The sequence below is a fragment of the Muscardinus avellanarius genome (assembly GCF_963383645.1).
Source record: "Muscardinus avellanarius genome assembly, chromosome: 11".
Lineage (NCBI taxonomy): Eukaryota > Metazoa > Chordata > Mammalia > Rodentia > Gliridae > Muscardinus > Muscardinus avellanarius.
The window spans coordinates 51,037,822-51,060,173 of NC_137797.1; the positions used below are offsets into that span (position 1 = coordinate 51,037,822).

Here is a 22,352-nt window from a genome sequence, read left to right on the forward strand (position 1 = left end):
CAAATAAAAAAGGAAAATTATAGTGGAACTAAGGTGGTAGGTATTTAAGACGAGAGAACTACTGGTGTAACTGATATAAATTACAAATGTATTTCACACATATGTTTAGAATAATTTCACTCCAAATTCATGTTATTCTAACTTTTCTATATTATGCACAAACTGTGTCATTTGTTTTACTCACTAAAGCAATAAATGTGTAGTGAGGGAGCAAGGATCAGAATTATTTGAGGAGTGGTATGAATCATATATCTTTAAGGAAGAAAGAGAGATTTTGAAAAGGCTCCCCAGGAGGTGAATAATCCTCAATATCCACCTACTTGACAACTAGTAGGCTAGCTGTAGGAGAAAAACATCTGGCTCTATACTTATCAATTAGCAATGAAATAAAATAAGCACAGGTTTTTTTTTCTCGGTGAAAGGCACTGAACCAGAAAATCAATTAATTACCTCATTAAAAAAGTAAAAGCTTTCTTACTCTACAAAGATACATTTGAGAAATATTCTGGTCCATCAATAAATACCTGCTTGGAGATGGAGGCGTGTGAAGTGACATTGTTGGTACCCCTGTTGTTGGCGTGACGTGGCTCGGTAATTGAGTGCCTTGTGATAAGCTGCGATTTAACTGAGGGGTATTGTTGCTCATCCCCCTCATTGGAAGGCCTAGTGCACCTAATAAAAAAAATTCAGAAGAAGGAAATTCATTGCCATCAGGAATGAAATTGTTATCCATCTTCTGGAGCCAGAAATTTAAAACATTTTTAAATAACCTAAATGGATATATTCAACTCACTCCAAGTGGGCTCTTATTTTAACAAAAAGTCTAAAATTTAATATTTTGAGTATCATTTTCATATTTCTATTTTAAGTAAACTTTGTCTATAAATGTTACAATACTATACTATGCTTGATCTTAGTCAAAAGACCAAGATGTGACAGGATGCTACAATAAATGGATGGAGATTGATTTCAAAAATTTTAAAGGCATATTCGCAAAACTTGTTTACAAATATGCCTTTAAGTAATTTTATAGTCTTATATGTTTTTAATTCACAATTGATGTACACAGAACGGCATTCATTCCCTCTTTACTGAGGCAGACTTAATTTTAATAATCCTTTTTTAGATGCAATTTAGAGGAAGTCTCTTATTTTTTTCAATATTGCAATTTTTACAAAACCAACATAAATGCCAGCAACTGTTTAAAAAACTCAACTTGATACACAGACAAAAAATTCAGACATTTAAGATTATTTCAAACTATAATGACTATTAATCTAGTACTCCTGAGGGCAAATGCAGGATGTACATGTTCCACAGGTGTCATTTTTAAGACTATTATGAGCTTACCTTTCATATATAAAACATAAAAATTAACCAATTTGGACAAACTTTTTTGTGGTGCTGGGGATTGAACCCAGGGGCACTCTACCTCCAACCTACACCCTCAGCCCAATTTCTATTCTTTACTTTGAAACAGGGGGCCACTAAGTTGCCCCCTAAGTCACTAAGTTGCAGGGGGCCTCACTAAGTAGCTGAGGCTGGCCATGAACCTGCAATCCTCCAGTCTCAGCCTCCCAAGTACTGGGATTATAAGCGTGTGCCACCACACCTGCCTTGGACAAACTTATTTTTAAAATGTATGGCATATTTATGAACTTTTATTTAGATGATATGAAATAAAGTTATAATGATCTGAAATAACTATCATGGATAGTTTGTCTTATATATATTTTATTCCCCTTTATCTCTCAAAGTAAGGATATATAGCTCTCATTTATATTGTCATCCTATCTGTCTATGCATGTCTCTTTTCCTCTTTCTGATCCACATTATTTGGGCTTTCAGTTTCTAGTCTGCTTAAGAATGGTACACTGGTCAACCAAACTGATTTGAACTGAAAGTTAAATAAAAGTAGTAAGACAGAGTGAGATCTAGTCAGCAGGTAGATGACTAGGTTCTAGGTATATAAGACTCCCTTTCCCCTTTTATTGTCTAACTTGGGTTCCAAGAATTTCAAATATCTGATGATTTTGAAACAATCACTCTTAAATAAATGAAGTACTACTTGTACCATGAATATTTTCTTCCAAACATCTTTGCAAAAATTATTTTTTCACATAACAATGCATCACTTTCAAAGTGATCACAAGGATTTTGGCTTATAGCTGTCTAGAATTGGGAAACCTCAAAATTTCTTCAAGAAAATCAAAGGGAACTGGACTAGATTATATGTTGGCTTAATCACTATTAATATGTTTGGTCACTCAAAGCTTTGTGACCATGAGAATGCCACTAGCTGGAACTACTTTCTCTGAAGTTATGACCAAAAAAGGAAGTATGAGATTAAATGTCAGCCTGCTTATGATTTCATCAGAAGAAATTAGTTTTTTCCCTCCCTCAAGTACACCGGTTTTTAGACTCTCCAGCTAATCCAGTAATGAACCACCAAAATCATACCTTTCACATCACTTATTCAATGAGCATTTTCTGAGTGCCTACTATGTGATAAGCAGTGCTAGCTGATGGAGAAATGGTAGTGAACAAGATAGAAAGGTTCCTCATTTCAGAAAGTTTCAATCCTACTCCTCAAACATGCTGCCCTGAAGTCAGCTATGGCCCCAAATTTCCCATAGAAGTGTACTTCCCAGTTACTTGTCACCAAAAAAAAGTCTAAAATTTGCATTTTACAGGCCAAGAATCTGAACCTCAGAAATGTTATCTGAATTCCCCAAGGTAACATAGAGAACCAGGACTACAAGGGAGATCTCTTAGCTGCTACCGCTCTATAAATGGCAGCACCACGGGCTCTGAAGACAGCCCTTGTACAAGCACCATGAAGGAAACTGATCTGCATTATCTCTCATCTATTTTTACATCTGCCTTTCTCTTTCAAATATTTCTTTCTCTTCAAATTTTGTCCTCATTTCCATCTTTGCTCTTTCCTTCATTTTCTTTCTCTAATCTTAATATCTGTCAAACTTCTTTCCTCCAATTTTCCTTTTTTCACCTTTCTCCACACATTCACCCTGTAAAAACACACTTCCCCCAAGTCAAATGTACTTTTGGCCCCTTTTTAAAAATTGATAGAGCAGGGTGTGGTGGTGCGCGCTTGTAATTCTCTAAAAAAGTAGTAATAGCAATAAATAGAAACCTATGAAAACTTTTAGGGAATAAAGTACACTAAGTCATCAAATTTGAGCTACTTGAATTAAACTGTTAGAATTGAATAGTTCCAGGATGGAGTAATTTAATCATTTACTAGTAAAATTAGAAATAATCACACAAGCAGGATGTGGTGCCAAAAGGTCTCTGGATCCTAGTATTTGAGAGGGTGAAACAGGAGGATGACAGGTTGGAAGCCAGCCTGCCTCAGCAATTTTGTGAGGCCCTCCACAATTCAGTAAATCCCTGGTTTAAAATAAAAATTAGGGCTTGGGGTTCAATTCCTGGAACCACCTGCCACACACATACACAAAAGCTAAAATAAAAGAATCACACAAAATCACCTCCAAAATATTAGGCGAAGGATAGGACATACAAACAAAAAATGAAAAAGAACAAAAAGATTTGAAGGACATAAAAGAACTATAACAGGGAAAAATGCAATTATGTATATATGAGCTTAGGTCTGAGTAAGTGGGAGAACAGAATTCAAGTTTATTGAATATTTAAACATCAACTGTTAGCTACTACTATATCTTATCTCCTTATTTTTAAGTCTTATAAAGAAGGTATTTATCCACTCCTTTGTTATGACAAGGAACAGAAAGTAAACAAAAACTTTTTCATTCATTTAAAACTAAGTTTAATGTGTTATAATTCTGAATGAATTTTTTCTTTTAGAAAGATTATGTAAACACATTCTAAATATATTATTTTATTTGGCAGGGTGCTAAAGAATTAAAGAGTGAATTCTTTATTAATTATTTTTCAGAAACCCTAAAGAATATGATCCCAGAAATTATTTCCATAAATTGTTGCATAAACCAATTAATAGCACAGTTCTTAGTACTGTGACCAGATGTGCCACCTGAATTCAATCTTTTGCTAGAGATAAATAATATTAATAGTATAAGTTCCACGAAGAAACTCAATTGTAGCAACCAAATCTCTGAATACTCACTTAAATGAAGCCCATGGAAATGTTTATGAAGGGAATAGGGGGAATCCCTAATTGAGACAAGAAAACTCAAAAGGGTCCCTCTATCCATTCTCAAAGCATCCAGCCTTCACTTAGAAAAGGACACCAGTCATAAAAGGAACTTTATCTCAATGTCTTCATACCTCCTACCTGTCCTGCACTTAAGCTGATTAATCTTCCCTGTAAAATTACTTTATTATGTAATTTCCTTCATTAAAATAATTTAGTAATAGAAAATACTTCAGAACTCATCCATCTAAGTTGCAGATGAAGAAGTAAAACCAGACATTAAATTACTTGCCCAAGGTTATAAGCAAAAAGGCATAAAGATAATAATCTAGTTTTCTGGCTCCTATTTCAATGCTCTTTTATAATCAACTGATTACTTTTTAAGGTACTTGCTAATTTTTGCATTACTCAGAAAACTTCAATGTCTGGTTCTCCTCTCTAGAAATTGTGATTTAGCCTGAGTCTAGGTAATTCATAGTCAGTAGGATTTTTTTAAATCCAAGTGTTTCTAGGGGTACAGCCACATTTGAGAGCTGTTCTATAGTATTAAATCCAATAAAAATTAAACCTTTGTGTTGAGACCAATATTTTTTTTACAATCTTAATAAACATTTTACTGTTTCACATACTAAATATCTGATTTATAATCTTCCTTCTTTCCCTAGTCCCCTCCTCAAATCTATCCATGTACTTTTACTACTCATATCATTTCATAGCCTTATTTATATTCATATTATAATTAACTTATTTACATAAATAAGTGCCATACAGTTCAGTAGTGTGCTCAATCTACATGTAGGAAGAACTGCTAACTCTGAATAGAGTAGGTCTGGATCAAAAGGTTTTGTGGAGGAAACAGTGTATGAAATGTAACAAAAAAGATTTACCCATGTATTTTGTGGTGGTAGTTGTTGGGGAGTCAGTTGAGTATAAATGCTTAACAGTTCATCTTGAGAGGATGAGAAGACAGTCAAAGCAGCAATACTGCCTATAATCCCAGCTATTCAAAAGGCAGAGGCAAGATTAATTGAGCCCAACAGTTCAAACCCAGGCTGGAAGACCCCATCCAAAGGGGGAGGGCTATTTATACATGTGGAGGAGTAAGCTTGCCTTCTACATGCTAAGGATATGAGAGACAAGCAACACAGATGGCGCTAACTGGCTTCTGCATCTCCAACTCTGAGAGGCTGCTCCTATATTAAACCAACTAAGTACTAAACAACGTGCCAGTATCTTCAGAGTTCTACGGGAATAGCACAATAGCTATATGCAACTCACAAGTATATTTTATATTCTTTTTCAACATAGATTTTTATTATAAATTATAACTCATTCACAAAGTAATGCAGGTCTCAAACTTTAGAAATTATTCTTAATCCCTATTTTCCATATTCCACATCATGAAGTCACATTAACTTTCTCTCCAAAATATCTCAAGTCTGACCGCTTCTCACCAGCCAGCCTGTTGCAGCATAGCGGTGGCCTCGTCTCCTGTTCCTCCCCTTTCCTGTCCACTTTCTACACAGCAAAGTGGTGATTAAAAATAATTCTACTCATTAATCTTCTCTCATTCTTCCTTTAATTCGCGTGATTTAGCACTATAATACTTGTAGTCTGTACCTGAAAAGCTGTTTTCTGGATTATTCCAGGGAATTCCCCTCCTCAACATTCAGGTTTCCATTCAAGTGTTACTTCCTCAGAGACAGTCTCTTCGCCTGTTCTATGTAGCATATTAATTTCATACACTCACCCCATTAACCTAACTTAATTTTAATGGTATTTAGTAACAATATTATTACTTCACTTACTTGCCTACAAGTTTATTGTCAGTCTCCCCCCCATTAAGGCAGGAACTTAGCCATCTGCAATATCCTTAATTCTTAGAATACTATCATACTCAGAGTAGGCACTCAAAATACATAATGAAGGACTAAATCCTTTCACAATGTCTTCAGAGGCCATTCCAGTAGATTCTTTGACACACGTGGATTTAACACTGGTAACTTCTACCATGTGCAAATGGCCCTGTAGGGTGGTGACATTCAATAAGCAGTATGTAGCTTCTAGGTTGTTACATTACAAAGTAATGCAATTCTGGCTCTACTACTTACTATTTATTTAACCTTGGGCAAGTTCCTTAACCTCTCCGGAAATTGTGACTATTAGTTCATAGAAAGTACTTAAAATAGCATGTATTACACAGTAAATAGTCAATAAATATTTTTGGCAAAACACATATGGAAAGAAGTCCAACATGTGGTCCTAATAACGATAAAAGTGAAATAACCTGGGTAAAGTGATGGTTTTCAACAGAAAATAGATGTCTTATGGTGTGTATGGACTATGCTATAGCTGTGGTCCTGAATTTGGAAAGTAGCTTAGATTCTGAGATATAGCCCATAGCAAAGTAAAGACTGTGCTTCTTGGCTGAAATCAGTTTAACGGGCTAATAGGTTTCCCTTACCTTCATAAAGTGGACCATTCCTAATCTATCCCATGCTGTGGATGTTGTTTCCATTCCTACAATGACTTTATTCATAGTCCCTTCAAAGCCAATCACAAACATGACCTCATCTGTGACTTGTTTCCTAATGTTCTCAAAGATAGGTGATTATTTCTTCCTTTGAAATATCCAGGAAACTTCTTAGTTTTTTTGCTTTTAAGTCTTTTGTTTGTTTGCTTATTAGTTCATTTATTTTTGTGGTGCTGGGGACTGAATCCAGAGGCATCTTACCTCTAAGCTATACCCTCAGACCTATTTTTTTTTTTTTTAAAACAGAGTCTCACTAAGTTGCCAAGGCCCACATGAGGTTGCTGAGGTTGGCTGTGAACCTGTGACCCTCCAGTCTCAGCCTCCCAAGTACTGGGATTATAGGCGCGTGTCACCACACCCAGCAACTCTTCAGTTTCTTACTTTACTTTGAAGAAAAAGCATCTGTGTACTTATACTATTAGCACCCAACAACTGTTTATAGAGTGCTTGTCATGTAGAGTATAAGGATATAATACAAACAATAAAGACATGAAAAAATAAACACAGTAATGCTACAGTCCTATGTAATTATACAGAGATGGAATAAAAAATGGTCTCTTTTATACCTATCTGCAGCATCTAGCATGGCAAGTTACAATAAGTATTTGTCAAATTTAATCCCACTTCTTTTTTGGAGCTTTCGCATACCACTGAAGTTTATTACACTCTTCGCCCCAAATCAATACTGCCCATATCATTCTACAAAATATTTCATAGGCATAATAATACATATAAAAATGCCTTGTGTTTGACAGAAACCTTCCCAGAGTGTTCAGTAATAAATTTCTGTTAAATGGTCCTACAATATCCTGAAGCAAATTGCCAATAACATCACTTATGAATCACTCCAATCTTGTTCTGGTTCTCCACAATGCAAGTAGCTTTCACAGAGGAGTTCTTCAAAATATAAGTACATGTTGGAAACACGAAACTATGACACCACTGTCAAGCCAGGAGTTCATATCCCAGAAAAATATGATTTATTTCTTCTCCCAATGAGAGGCCTGGGTTCTTTTGAGAATTCAGATACAAATGAATATAATGGACTCATCCAAATAGCTAGTTACCTTAGGTGATTTTAAGATAATATTCACAGAGGAGGGATTCAATAAATGGTAGTTTTCTTTTTCTCTAATCCGACAAGGCTCTCAACTCTATTCATAAAAAAAAAAGGTCTCCCACTATACTATTACTTAATTTCAAAGCATTTAACATCCAGGATAAATTAATTCCTGATCCTTTGTTCATTCCAATCTAGGAGACACTTCCAGAGAGCCCACAGATCATTAAACCTGTAAGATATACCTTCAATCTTATGCACTCATTCAAAGACAAACTTAACCGTTTGTTCACAGGTTTCTATAGTTACCTAGTGAAGAGTATTCACATGAACCTTTAAATGGCAAGTCACACATTTGGATACAATCATTCTACACTTGAACCTGAGATATGCAACCTCCCAGAGTCCAGTATTTTCTGGGTACTTCATGTACTACATGTACTATACAATCACTTCCACCTGATTGTGGTAAAACATAGGTTTGAGCATTCTTATCCATTCCAAGAGCAATTCCCTTCCTTGTTAAATCAGTCAGTCTTAGTTCTAGAGAGCGTACTCTTTCTTCTCTACCTCCCCTAAGTTTTCTAACCATCAAGAATACAGATAGCAGACCTCATATTTGAAAGGCATAAATTCCACCTGAACCATGCCTATATGAATAGTTAATGGTGGTACTAAATGCACTTGGAAGAAGAAAAAATTCTAAGTTCTATACATCTCAGTGTTCAATTAACAATAAGTTGACATAAGAATTAACATCATTAAATCTATTCTGACCTTCTAATTTCTTATCTCTCCATCCTTCATTAAGGTGAGTCCCTCAAATTTTATCATTCTTAAACTATGAAAATGTTTACTTTCAAGTTCCACATGGGAACTTTGGTTTCTGTCTCACAAAGTGTTTGTTCACACTACCTACCAGTTCTATGACCTACTTGGCTCTCTAAGGTCTCTCATAAAAGAAACTGGAACTAAGCTGTCTTTTTTCACTAAGTTGTACTCATCCATCTGTATCCTGGAATATAACTGCACCCTGACCCAAAACAGTTTAGTAACTGTTGATTTAAGGTTCTGGTTCTAATAAACCAATACCTAAAATACTAAAAGAGTAAGCTACATATTTAAAATGTTGCTTCACCAATGTTATAGGAATACTGCTACTTAGTACATTGAAATCCAGTAGGAAACACTTGTTATATATAGCTTCTTTGAAAGTTAGAAACTTGTCTATAGCCATACCACCCTGAATGCACCCAATCTCATCTGAAAACTAGCACCTTAAAAATAACTCCTAAGGAAAATAAATTTGCTCATTTACTGTTCTTTTTATGTTCTTAGCAAAAAACACAATGCTTTAAACAAATCTGAAGTCGATGTTTATCATATTAAAGATATTACTGTATTTCAAACCAAATCCATTCTGTATCTTAAATCCAACTGCTATTTCACATTTGCAGGTTAAAAAACTTAGATCAGGTTTTTTTTAAAGTTTAGATAGCTGATTATAATCACTGCTATTTCCCTTTATAAGCTTTAGTTTCTCAAGTATTTTTCTCCATTATATATCTGCTCTTTACAATGATCATCTGTGGGCTTTGTGAAGACAGAAAAGTAAGGTCTTTGTAGTTGCTCTACTGAAGTAAAAGACAGCTTTAAAATAGCTAACTCTTTCTATGGTAAGGCTTATGAGAAGGCTGGAAATCATACTAAATATAGGATAAATAAAGCACATTACTAGCTATTAATATTGCTTCAATAGCGAGGACAAACATCTGTGGATAAATAAGCAATATATTTTTAGATAATGCTTTTTAAATGTTTTTGTTTAAAGGAAAACTAATATAAGGAGTTGATAAATTCTGTGTACTAACTCTGTATTAGCAAAATTTTGTTTTGTAGCAAAAAAAAATGAGAAAAAATACCAAAAGATAGAAAAATTAGAGGGAAATAATATTTGTATACAAAAGAAGTTTCATCCTGTCACTAAACTTTAAAATCAATGTGAAGGGTAAAGTGGTATGACAAGCTATTCTGACATCAAAACTTTGCTTCTCTTTATGCAGGGAGAGTTTCAAGTCAAATAATAAATTTTTATTTGAAGCTAGTTTAAGATAGTCAACAGATATCTCTTCCAGTTACCCAATTATCTTATAAACTTTGATAGGAAGTTATAACACTTTTAACTCCCCTCTTTCATTACAGAGATGATATTAACAGGAATAAGAAATCAATAGACCTTTGACATTAACAAAATTGTTAAAAATCATATTAATATGTAACATTTTGGAAAATTAATTTGAAAAAACAAAGATATTTTATAATTTTGTTTTATAAAAATTTTTATGCGATAATAGCTAACATTTATTGAGCACTTACTATGCGCCAGGCACTGTGCTAAGCGCTTTTAAAGTATTTATACTTTTAAACAAGCAAAATATTGTATAAAGAAAAGATGAACTAAACTGTGAGTCAAAAAATCTAGAATCTATAACCAGAAAGAACTAAAGCAAAAGAAACATTTACTAAACAAAACACATTTCACAAACTACTGCTAAGTATTGGGCTTATAATAATAAACAGGCCAAAAGGCACAAATAAAACAAGCTACTAAACCCACCAAACAAAAATATCCTTTAACTTCCCCTAATGGAAAAAACAGGGAATACTTTTTAGTTTGCTTAGCAAAGTGTTCAACAATACCGCAGAGAAAATATAGACAAAGAAGATGTCAAAATAAATTTCCATCTATACTATTGTCCAAGTAATAAAAAATTTAGAATTAGTAAGGTCTGAAATAATGATGTTTTGCTATGTAAGTAAAATAAATTCTGAAAATTAAGTATCTTTTATGTTAAACCCTATAATATCCACATGGGCAGCATGAGTTGTTCTTTATGTGGTAGCTCTTTTTCTTTTTAAATAAATATCCCAGAATAAATACAAAATTCTTACTTTGTTGCCCGTATAAACTTGCCCCAAACTGAGACAGCTGACCTGATGTAGATGGTGATGCCAGCATCTAGAAACAAATTAATTATATTAGAGCATAAAGAACACGAGCACTGCATTTACATTTTACAATCTTGTATATCAAATGCCACAAGCAAAAATCTAACTCATATTCTCATTTTTCATACACATAAATATATGTAACAAATCTCATGTTTCTTAAAGCAACTGTATGAAACTAGGTTGTGCAAATGGAAATCATTTTTAATACTAAAAGTTTTTTAAAGTTACACTAAACTAAAACATATGAGCACTATTACTTCACTTAAAAAATAGGCTAACTGAGCTAACAAAAACACCAAGATATTATCTCAGATAGCTCTATAAATGCATGAGTGAAAATACTTAATTCCTAGATACATTAAATTTATGTAAGAAACTTATAAGAATGTTTCCTTATTTATAGATATATAAATGAATAACGGGGAGAAGCTTAAAAACACATAGCCATACAAAGAAAGAGCTGCTGATACAAGAGCAAAAGATGTAAAAATACATATAAAATACAGACATGGGATATTACTTATATGGTTAGTGAATTATGTGAATTTCATGATATTGGTATAATGCCTTTAAATTGACTGCATTAATGTCTTTTTTTTTCTTTGATGGTATACCATACTCATGGAACATGCTATGTTCATTTTTACATTTTTTCAGAATAGGTATGTCACAGTGCTATGAAACAAAACAGGTATTTGAGTACTTGAAAATCTAGCTGTGTAGGTGTATATTAAAGCAACCAATAAACACTTTAAATAAGACATGGTCTGCATCATCCAAAGGCTTAAAATCTAGAGGGGAAAGAGAGATGAATTATACAGATATATTATAACACATACTGTGACAAATATTAAAGGAAATATAAAGTATCACTGGAGGAAGATAATTATTTACAAGGGTAAAGTATCAATAAAACATTGTAGGGCAGTGGCATTTAAAAGAGTACAAATGAGGGATCTCCCAGGCCAAGAATATAAGGTGAGTATAAGCTTAGTCACAGAATGAGAGAAAATAAGATAGTAGTAGTAGCTAGATAATGGGGTTTACATGAAAGGGGATAAAGCTCATTCCTAGTAGAAGATATTTAAGAGCATGTTGGGGCCAAACTATGAAGGGTCTTCTTGAATGTCTCATGAAGATGTTTACCAACTGTGGCAATAAAGAAAAAAGATAACAATAAAAGCAAGGAAGTAGACAATAAAAATGCACTGAAATGGTAATTCTAAGAGCAGAAATGGATAGTAATGGAAATGGTGAATTACCAAACTGGAACAGAAGACTATACAGAAGGCATACTGATGATAAAAATAACTAGTTTCTGTCTTAAGGAACTAATTAGGGTATAGAGCAGAGAGAGTGAGTAGAGAAAGTATAAAACAGAAAACTATTAAAGGCTGATCTTGGGTTTCCAGGGAAAAAAATCATGCTGATATTGACCATAATTAAGAAAACCTAGAGGAGAAACATTTAAACAATGGCAATTTACAAATATAGATTTTATATTATTTTCCTCACAAAAATTTTAAGTGCACAACTGTGCCCAGGTATCAGCCTCTCAGCATAGAAGGTGTGAGAATATAGAGAGGGGAACAATAGTTTTGAAGGTAGAGAAGCTGTGGCTCCCAAGGCCAAATACTTGGGGCCAGGAGTACTTGAGACCAGGAGTAGGATGGTGATCCATTTGCCATAGGGCACAATATTAAGTATCATTTTCTCTTCTGCTAGTAAATGAAGCCAGTAAAAAGTGCATTACAGACATATGAAATTCAAAATAAAATTTAAGAGTATCCGTGTAAAATAAACATTAAGTTACCTATAGAAACATGTTGAAATTACTGCCTTATAATGTATCAAAAGTGAAGATATGTACTTTTTCATAAACCTCTTTCTAATGATACATAATTTTAATTTCTGAAATATTTCCTGAAACAAATCAGTATTAAAATGGAAGGAATAAAGAAATGTGAAAGGGACAGAAATACTATTTATGAGAGTAAAGAAAATACACAGGAAATGTACCCTGACAGAGTAATGACTGCTATTAAAAGACTACAGACGCCGGGCGTGGTGGCGCACGCTTGTAATCCCCGCGCTTGGGAGGCGGAGACAGGAGGATCGCGCAAATCGCGCAGGTTTGTAGCCAGCCATGCTGGCTTAAGATACCCTGTTTCCAAATAAAAATAAAAGTATAAAAATAAGTGTCTTGGAGTATAGCCCGGAGGTAGAAGGGTTTCCAGGAACCCCAGTACCACCAAAAAAAAAAAAAAAAGACTACAGAAAACTTGTATTTATTTTTAAATGCTGAATGTTAATGATTAAAGGTGACTCACTTTGAACTCCACTGTGAGACTACAGTGCATCAATAAAAGTACAAAAAGTAAACAAAAGGGAAAAATGTAGAAAAAAGATGGCCACATTATCAGGATTATGAACACAACAAATTATCCTGTTTCAAATTTAAATTATAATAATTATGTCTATCATAACCCTCAAGAAATACACAATATACACTATAGTCAAACAAGAAAATAAAAACCTAGAAGCAACAAGAAGAAATAGTATGATGATTGTAGTTATTTTCCAGATCTATCAAAGAGCCCCTTCGAACTACATTTGGAAAATTACCTCAACCTATTTGGAAAAGTATTTTTGCTAACAGGTACATATGAAATTTATGACCAATGAAACAACCTAATATGTTGTTTTAAAAAATGTGTATTTGGCCGGGCATGGTGGCGCATGCTTGTAATCCCCACACCTGGGAGGTGGAGACAGGAGGATCGCGCAGGTTCGAAGCAAGCCTTGCTGGCTTAAGAGACCCTGTTTCCAAATAAAAAAATATAAAATAGGTCTGGGAGTGAAGCCCGGAGAAGGGTTCCATCCCTAGTACCAGTACCACCACCACCAAAAAAAAAAAAAGTGTATTTGAAAATTTAGTAAAAGGCAAATTTAACTCCTGCCAGCTCTTCATAACACAACTCAGAAATATTAAAGTCTTTTACTTTCTTCCTAACAGTGACCACTGCTCAAAATTACTCCCATAAAAATATCCCCACTCGTGAAATTTATTTTAATGAATATGAAAAATGGTTGGGTCAAAAAGCTATTTTATTGGAACTTGAAAACACAAGAAAATTTTGCTAAATAAAAATTCTGACAAAAAATTTTAAATAAAATAATTTTGGGTTTTCAAATTGATCTTTTAAAAATCTCAATATACAATAAAGTCAAAAGTATGGTGATAACATAGAACCTATGATTACTACTCAAAGGGAAAAAATAAAAATTACAATTTTGACCATATTTTAAGTACACAAAGAAAAAGAGACGAAGAAGAAAGCATGTGCAAGCAGATGTGCACACACACAAAATTCTAGATCTAGACAGAATCTCAAGAAGATTTTAAAATTGAAAAAAGGATCATTTATGCAGGCATTGTAGCTTACACTTGTAATCACAGCATTTGGGAGGCTGAGACAGGAAGAATGTGGTTCACAGAATTTTATTTCATAATCCATAAAGCCTATTTACAATCTGGTCTAACAAGAGAAAGTTTTCAGCAGGGTGTGGTGGCACAAGCTTGTAATCCCAGCATTGTGAGACAGAATGCTGACAGCATTTTGAGACAGGAGAATTATGGTTCGCAGACAGCTCAGCTACTACTTAGTAACTCAGTGAGATGCTGTTTCAAAATAAAGAATAAAAAATAGGGCTGGGGATGTAGCTTAGTGGTAGAATGCCCCTAGGTACCATCCCCAGTACCCCCCCCCAAAAAAAAAGAAAAGAAAAAAGAGAGAGAGAGAAAGTAAGTTTTCTGATTTATGACATAAAGCAAAAGGATGTTGGACAACTGGATAACCACTGGAGAAAAAAATAATCTGATATCTTACAATTCACATCTTACACCAAAATACATTTCTAAAGGACATAAACTAAAGGTAAAGAATAAAGCAAAAAGTACTATTAGAAAATCTTGGAAAGTTCTTAGTATGTTTTTGAAAACAAACTATGTATGGCATCCCATGAATATGTATGATTTTTATGCTTTTGTGTATCAGGTAAAAATTTAATTAAAAAAAGAAAATTAGGGGTGGGAACTGGGTAAGGGCTAACTGGGTGATGTGTGCATGTATGTCTCCATCATCTTGCACCCCATTAAGATGGACCAATAAAAACATTTTTAAAAGAAAATTAAATAAGACTGAATCATTTAGTAAAAATCAGTTAACATTTATATATTATAAATTGAAAATGATAAAACATTTTTGTTTATAATAAGAGGTTATTAGCCTTAATATATGGAGAATACTGAGAAAACTTATCACCTCAACAAAGAAATAAAAAATAAAATGAAAATAGGTAATCCACAAAGGAAGAAAATACAAGTGGCCAACATCTATACAGGAAAGATATATGTGTGTGTGTGTGTGTGTGTGTGTGTGTGTGTGTGTGTGTGTGTGTAAAATCAGCAATTATTTTAATACATAAACATTAAAACAATAAATTTAATTTTTCTAAAGATTTAAATAGTAACTGGTATTCTTGAGCCTATGGAGAGTGATGATGAAAATAAAAATCAGCACAAAATTTCTGGTGAACAATATGACAATATGCTCCAGAAGTTCAAATAATCAAAAGCTTTTTAATGAAGACGTTCAAAACATAAGAATAAAAATTCTAGCATAAATTTTAAGATTGAGTTGTTTTTTTTTTTTCTTCTCCCCATCTATACTCACTAAAATTTGTAGTTACCCTGTGTTTTGTGATAAGAAAAAGTAACAGCAACAGTAGCAATTTATGAGGTAGATGCTACATTATTATCAGCATTTTACAGATCAGGAAACTGAGGCTTGAAGAACTTGCTAAAAGGTAAAGTCAGTATTTAAACATGTATGTAGAGTGCTTTAGAGTACAAGTTCTTAATCTGGAGCTCACAACACCATATTAAGTTAAAAAAAAAGTTTTATGGAAGAAATCATTCTGTGTCATTTCTATGGCAATCAACTATTTTAAAATGATAACCAACATGTGAATGTGGTTGTCAGTGTTTATTAATTCTGATTTAAAAACTCGGATGATTTATACTATTGTGGCTTTCTAGAAGAAACTTTTGTTATTCATCCTTTTTCATTTTGAAACAGGGTCTCACAAAATTGAAAATGGCCTTGAACTTGCAATCCTGCTGTCTTACTCCCTCAAATGCTGGGAGTATGGTGCCACACTGCCCCTGGCTTATCACTGATTTTCTACACGTGCACTATTTCAGATTTCAGTATGAAAGCTTCATATCTGCCAAATTGGCCCCATTTTGTCCCATCATTCCAGATATAAAAACTAAATTTGAACAACAAATATACCACTACGATAACTTTGAAATAATATCTGAATATGTGTATGTTTACAAAATAAAAATCTGGGATTTAGTGGATTAAAATAAATGTTTTTTAGCCTTCCAGAATATTTCATGACTCTTTTTCTATTTTCAAGTCTAATTTTACCATCACAGTAATATACAGTGTTAGTTTTGTAATGATACTATCAAACATACATCTCTATCTTTTATCTACAAAGTCAACAATTAAACACAGGCATATAGCCAGGTGTGGTGGCACACGCTTGTAATCCCCACGTTTGGGAGGTAGAGACAGGAGGATCTCGCAGGTTCGAAGCCAGCCTAGCTGGCTCAAGAGACCTGGTTTCCAAATAAAAAAAAAAAAAATGGGTCTGGGAGTGTAGCCTGGAGGTAGAAGGGTTCCAAACCCAGTACCAACAAAAACAAAAACAAACAAACAAAAAAACCCAACAACAAAAAAACAGGCATATGTGTAAGTAATAATTCAAATATACTTTACAGCAAATAGGGGCAAGTAAAGGTAACAAAATTAGATGACATTCTTCCATATGCTACTAAAGTACGCACTCATTAAAAAAGACACCACACACATAACAAAATTAGATGACATTCTCCTATACGCTACTACTAAAGTGCACTCATTTTTAAAAAAGACACCACACACACACACACACACACACAGATAATTTGATAAGAGCCCTAAAAAAGCAATTGATGGTTTGTTTTCAAAATGACAAATTTTTAAAGGGGAAAGGAGTGAAATAATAAACTAAAATTTTAGTCCTAGTCTAGCCAATTGACCAATTCAAGCCAATGAATTCTAAAAGGACACAGGAAATGGTTTATTAATAATCAACTTTAAAGAAAAATGAGGCCAAGCATGGTGGCACACTCTTGTAATCCCAGTACTGAGAAAAGATTAGTGAGGTCCTCTATAATTTGATGAGATCGATCCTGTTTCAAAGTAAAAAAATAAAATAGGGCCGAGGGTTTATCTCACAGGTAGAAGGCCTCTAGTTTAAACTCCAGTGCCACAAAAAAAAAAAAAAAGAAAAGAAAAAAAAAAAGGAAAAAAAAATTAGGCCATTTGTTATATACCTTAAAAACTACAAGTACTTTAAATCGGTAAAAAAATCTTATTAGGTTAATAGCTAGAAGGAAACTATTACATAGAAAGGGAAATAGGGAAATTAGCAATAGCAAATATGTAAAGGTTTGTAGGTAAAAAGTATAGGAATGGCTGGGCATGGTGCTACATGCCTATAATCCCAGTACTTGAGAGGCTGAGACAGGAGGATCACAGGTTCAAGGCCACCATCTGCAACAAGACCTTGTTTCAAAAACAAAAACTAAAAAGAGCTAGGGTGCAGCTTGGAAGTAGAATGCCTCTGGGTTCAATCCCAAGTAGGCCCTAAGAAAGCAATTGATTTGACTACCAGTATATAAAATATAAAGTGTAGCCTAACAGAATTTGAACTGAACTTTTTTGTTTGTTTGTTTGTTTTACAGGTTTGGGGATGGAACCCAGGGGCATTTGACCTCCGAGCTACATTCCCGGGGATTACAAGTGTGCACCACCACGCCCGGCTATTTTATTCTTTTTTATTTTTAAACAGGGTCTCACTAAGTTTCAGAGGGCCTCACTAAGCAGCTGAGGCTGTCCGTGAACCACGATCCTCCGGTATCAGCCTCCTGAATGCTGGGATTACAAGTGTGGGCCACCATGCCTGGCTTTATTTGTTTTAATTTTATAAAGCTGTTAATTATGATTTGACCCTTTTATACCAAAGGGGATTACACCTCTATAAAAATACCATATTCTCAGTATAATTTTTCATACACTTTGCTATTGTGGTACTCCTATAGCTGAAGAGAGAAAGAGTATATACTCTACCTGAGTTCTAGGATTATATGCCAGAAAATTAAATGATTAAGGAAAAAGTTACACAGAAGCTTGCTATTGTTATCTTTAAATCTGTGTGATCTGTTCTCTACATGTGCAACTATTTTTAAAAAGTTACTTCCTATTTAAATACGCAAAAAGGACTTTCTATCACAGTATGATCATGTCCCAATTCAAAAAAAATTACAGGACATTATGCTTGCCATCAAAATTAAAGATTCTTCTTTTGTATTCCCAAGGCCTAGCATTATGCCTAACGTACAGCCACTCTACCACCCAATAACATGCAGCTCATTTACTGCTTTTCAGGAATCCTAAAGCAGACAGGTTTGCTGAATAAACCCAACACAACTTAGTAACTTACATCTTTTTCTGACCGATGTGGGAACATAGAAGACTGGCTGTAGTACATGTTTTCATCATGGTAGTCACTGTCGACCCCCTCTACAAACTTCTTTCTTGAAGCACCAAACATGCTGTTTGTCACCTAAACAAAAATATTACTTTTATTAAGAGTAATATTTTGAAATATGTCCAGCTTAAGCTTATTCCTATGTGGAAAACAGAAAATAAAGGGAACACTGCTAAGACATAAGATACAGATCAACTAAGGACTAATGGGGTTCATGATTTTTTAAAAAGTCATAAATCTAACTACTATAATATAGCATTAGATGTTTATTTCTAGGCCCTAAAAGGAGACCGGAAAGTCTGTCTTATGTAACAGTTCTTTTAAGGAACAAAATATCACTTAAAAACTAACCCCCAAATTATTTTCCCTTATATCTATTTGAGAAAGTTTAGGTTCCATCATTTGAAATTTTTACATGCATCTTTTGACATTAGTGTGTCTGTTATCACTATTCCTACTTTAAAAAAATATCTAGAGTATGTTTCCCTACAATCTAAGTCTTTTGCAAAACAGCATTTCTTGAATTAGCATATAGTAGTGGCACAGGAGGTCAATTTTTCATTCATTATACTGACAAAAATTTATAAACTCAGTTTTTACTTCTTACTCTTGTTTTTAGTCTTTACATTATTTAACACTAATGATTTTGAGTCCACACCAAAACTACTAAAATCTGTGCTATTTTTTATTTGTTCTTATTTTTGTAAGATGACTTTTATAAAGTTTCCAAAACTATCACTTTACTGAGGTAAATTAAGGTTAATGTGTCTTCTCCTTGACAGTACTCTAAAGTTAAAAATAAATCACAATGCCAGTAATAGAAACTTTGTAGAGACCTGAATTCAAGGTAACTACATCTCTTCACAAGTACATAATTGAAGGGAAACTCATGTCAAATTTGGTATGTCTTGGATACTCATTATGATTAGTTTTTTCAATTCCAAATAAGAAGCAATTTCTAATTTCAAAATCATCACTATTTACCAATACACATGGTGAACTGACATGTTATACACTACAAATTCCAAATTTTATGTGCAACTTTGTCAAAACCACCCATACCATTTAATAACTGCTTTATTTCTTAAGTTCCCTATAAATTTCTAGAAACTCAATTATTTATATTTCCTAATGAGGACTAAGAAAAAGCTATTCAGGTAGATTAAACAACAGTCTAAGGACAGCTTAGCTAGCTATTGCTTTGCTATATGTTTTTGGACTATGACTCTCTTTAGATATGAAATGGGGTCCCTTAACTTCATTAGAACATAGGTACTTAATCTTCTTTGGGCAGTGGATTTTTCCTGGTGAAATTTATGATACCTATTGTATAATTTTAGATAAAATTTCAGACTACAATCTCACATGCCTTCTATCAACCTCCTAAATACTTCCCAATGGAGATGAGAGGGGAGGTGTTCTTTATTGAGTTTAATTTCAGAAAAGAAACAGTGGCAAAAAAAAAAATCATTCTATAGTTTGCAAATTAAGACTCAATCCATGAGATTTAAGTTTGGCAAAGGTTAAGAATACATTTAATTCTCTTTATAAGACTTTTACTATGAGTTTGAATTCTAAGAATAAACAGAATAATGGCATAAAATGTACACAATTCAATAAAATTTCAAGTGAATACCATGGCATTTGTCATTAAACTTTACAAACATACTTAAATGGCTACAAAGTAAGTTATTTTGACAATGTTCATGTAACATTTATCATTATGATCAATTTTAGTCTCCTACAATTCTAAAACTAACTATATAAGAAACTACATGCTTTATACCATGCAGGATAAAATGCCTCAAAAAAAGGAAAATGCAGACACGTTCCTCTTCCATAAATATTAGACTTTTTCAAGACTCAGGAGCGGGGGTAGGGTTAAAAGAGAGAGAGAGAAAAAAGAAGAAACAGGAGAAATCAGGTTTGGTGCTTCATCACGGAAATTACATATAAGTGGAAATACTAATTACTCTTATATGATATGAGCAAAAGTGAATGATAATAAAAGAATGCTTTGTTCCTCAAATGTGAGCCCCAGATGAGATAGGTGCTGGGATGAGATAAAGAATTCTGATCTATGTTGCACAGAGCAATGAAACAGAATAGGAAGATATTTCATAACAGCCAGGAATGGTGAAACTGGAAAGAAAACAATCAAAATAGTAACCAGGCAAATGCTTGTAGCAAGAGCAGTCAGTTCAGAGGGGAGCAGCAAGATCCTTAGTGGTATGACTCAAGCACCATGAACTTAGTCATGGTGAATGGTAGGAATTTAAGTCAGAGATGCTGGGGAGGGCCAGATCATGCAGTATCTTGAAGGTCTGAGGGACTTTAGATTTTATTCTGTGTGAGATGAGAATTATCTGAGAGATATTTAAGAATAACAGAATCCAGCATGTATTTTTAAAAAGACTCTAGATACACCATGAGGAAAGCCTAAGGAGGAAATGAGAAATGACACATGAAAATGGGCTAGGAGGCTGGGCGTGGTGGCATACACTTGTAATCCCCGCGCTTGGGAGGCGGAGATAGGAGGATCACGCAGGTTCGAAGCCAGCCATGCTGGCTTAAGAGACCCTGTTTCCAAATAAAAATATAAAAAATAGGTCTGGGAGTGTAGCCCGGAGGTAGAAGGGCTTCCAGGAACCCCAGTACCACCAAGAAAAAAAGGGGGGGGGCAGTGACAGATGAAGATAGCCTGGACTACATTAGAGAGGTGGTGAGAAGTAGCCGGACAAAAGATTTGAAGAATGCAAGCTAATATGAATGATGGGATAAATGAATATGGCATATAAAAGGGTATGGTACTCACATTTTCAGCCTGGAAAAGAATAAAGTTAGGTTTCTTAGAAATCAGTTTCTATTGATTTCAAGAAAATGTCAATACTACATCAAAATTACTGGTTGTTCCATGTATATTGAAGTTAATGTGATAAATGAGTTAAAATTAAATCATTACTTCCTCTTACATTAAATATGAATTTTTTTTAGAATCTTTGGTATGTGCCATTTGACAGTTTTTAATTAGTCTATCAAGGACTTATGTCTACTTTGTCAACAGGCCAACTTCTCCTAACTCTCAGACCTGATTATAGGAGGAAGAGAAGCCCATTACATTAAGGTTTCCCCAAGAAAAAATGGTAACTGATTATGCCAAATGTCTCCTAACTTTTTAAAAATATAGATCTAAAACATTTGAGACATTTTATCCTTCCTTTGATTGCACAATTATGTAGTATATTCTAAAAAGTACATAAACAAGTTAGCTTACAAGAATACTCTCTTGCCAGCCTTACTTCCCCAAAAGAGTTGGCCTTTGAAAGTAGCAGAGAGATAATTATTATAAAAAGAAAACTGGAAGCACTAGGTTGGCAAAATTTTTCCAGTATACTCCTTCAATATATAGTTTGTATTGGCTATGAATTCCTAAGGTATAATATTATCAACACTCGTATATAGTATTTCAAAGCCCAATGCACATTAATCACAGAAAAACAATTCACAAAACCTCAAATTTGAGATTATCTAATCAACAGAGGAGGCTGGTAAAGTGGCCCTGATGCAGAAACAGAAGAAATGAGAGATAAAAGGTCTAGAGCTTTTAGAATGATAAAGGAAATATACTAGGATTCTTTATAAATGTAACATGATAATAACTATGTGTATATATAACAAAAAATAGCACAGGATGAAAAACAAACTGAGACTGTATCCAAGGAAGGACAATATTTAACACAAATATTCTTTAGCAAAGCCTCTGCAGAAGAACTTTGTCTGAAACCTTACTTATCTAGTATGTTAGTAAATGCTGGACTGGGTACTGAATTCTATAACCTAGAAACACATCAAATGGTAGCGTGTCCTTTCCTGGCAGCAAATATTGGTTGATTTCAAAATCTTTCTCCAGTCTTAACTCCAGGTTC

At 33.9% G+C, this 22,352-nt stretch overlaps 1 protein-coding gene across 5 annotated transcripts in view; it reads right to left on the reverse strand.

The window, feature by feature from the left end:
- The window catches only part of CNOT2 (CCR4-NOT transcription complex subunit 2), a gene marked incomplete at its 5' end in the record, with an annotated part of 63,542 nt that overhangs the window by 23,653 nt on the left and 17,537 nt on the right, over positions 1-22,352 (reverse strand). For 3 of the 5 annotated variants that reach the window (XM_080705240.1, XM_080705237.1, XM_080705236.1), the window contains 3 exons: positions 525-672; positions 10,699-10,765; positions 18,379-18,501. In XM_080705240.1, the coding sequence (XP_080561366.1) occupies positions 525-672; positions 10,699-10,765; positions 18,379-18,501 (338 nt within the window). The remainder of the gene's footprint in view (positions 1-524; positions 673-10,698; positions 10,766-18,378; positions 18,502-22,352) is intronic. The other 2 variants (XM_080705238.1, XM_080705239.1) reach the window with 2 other exon arrangements.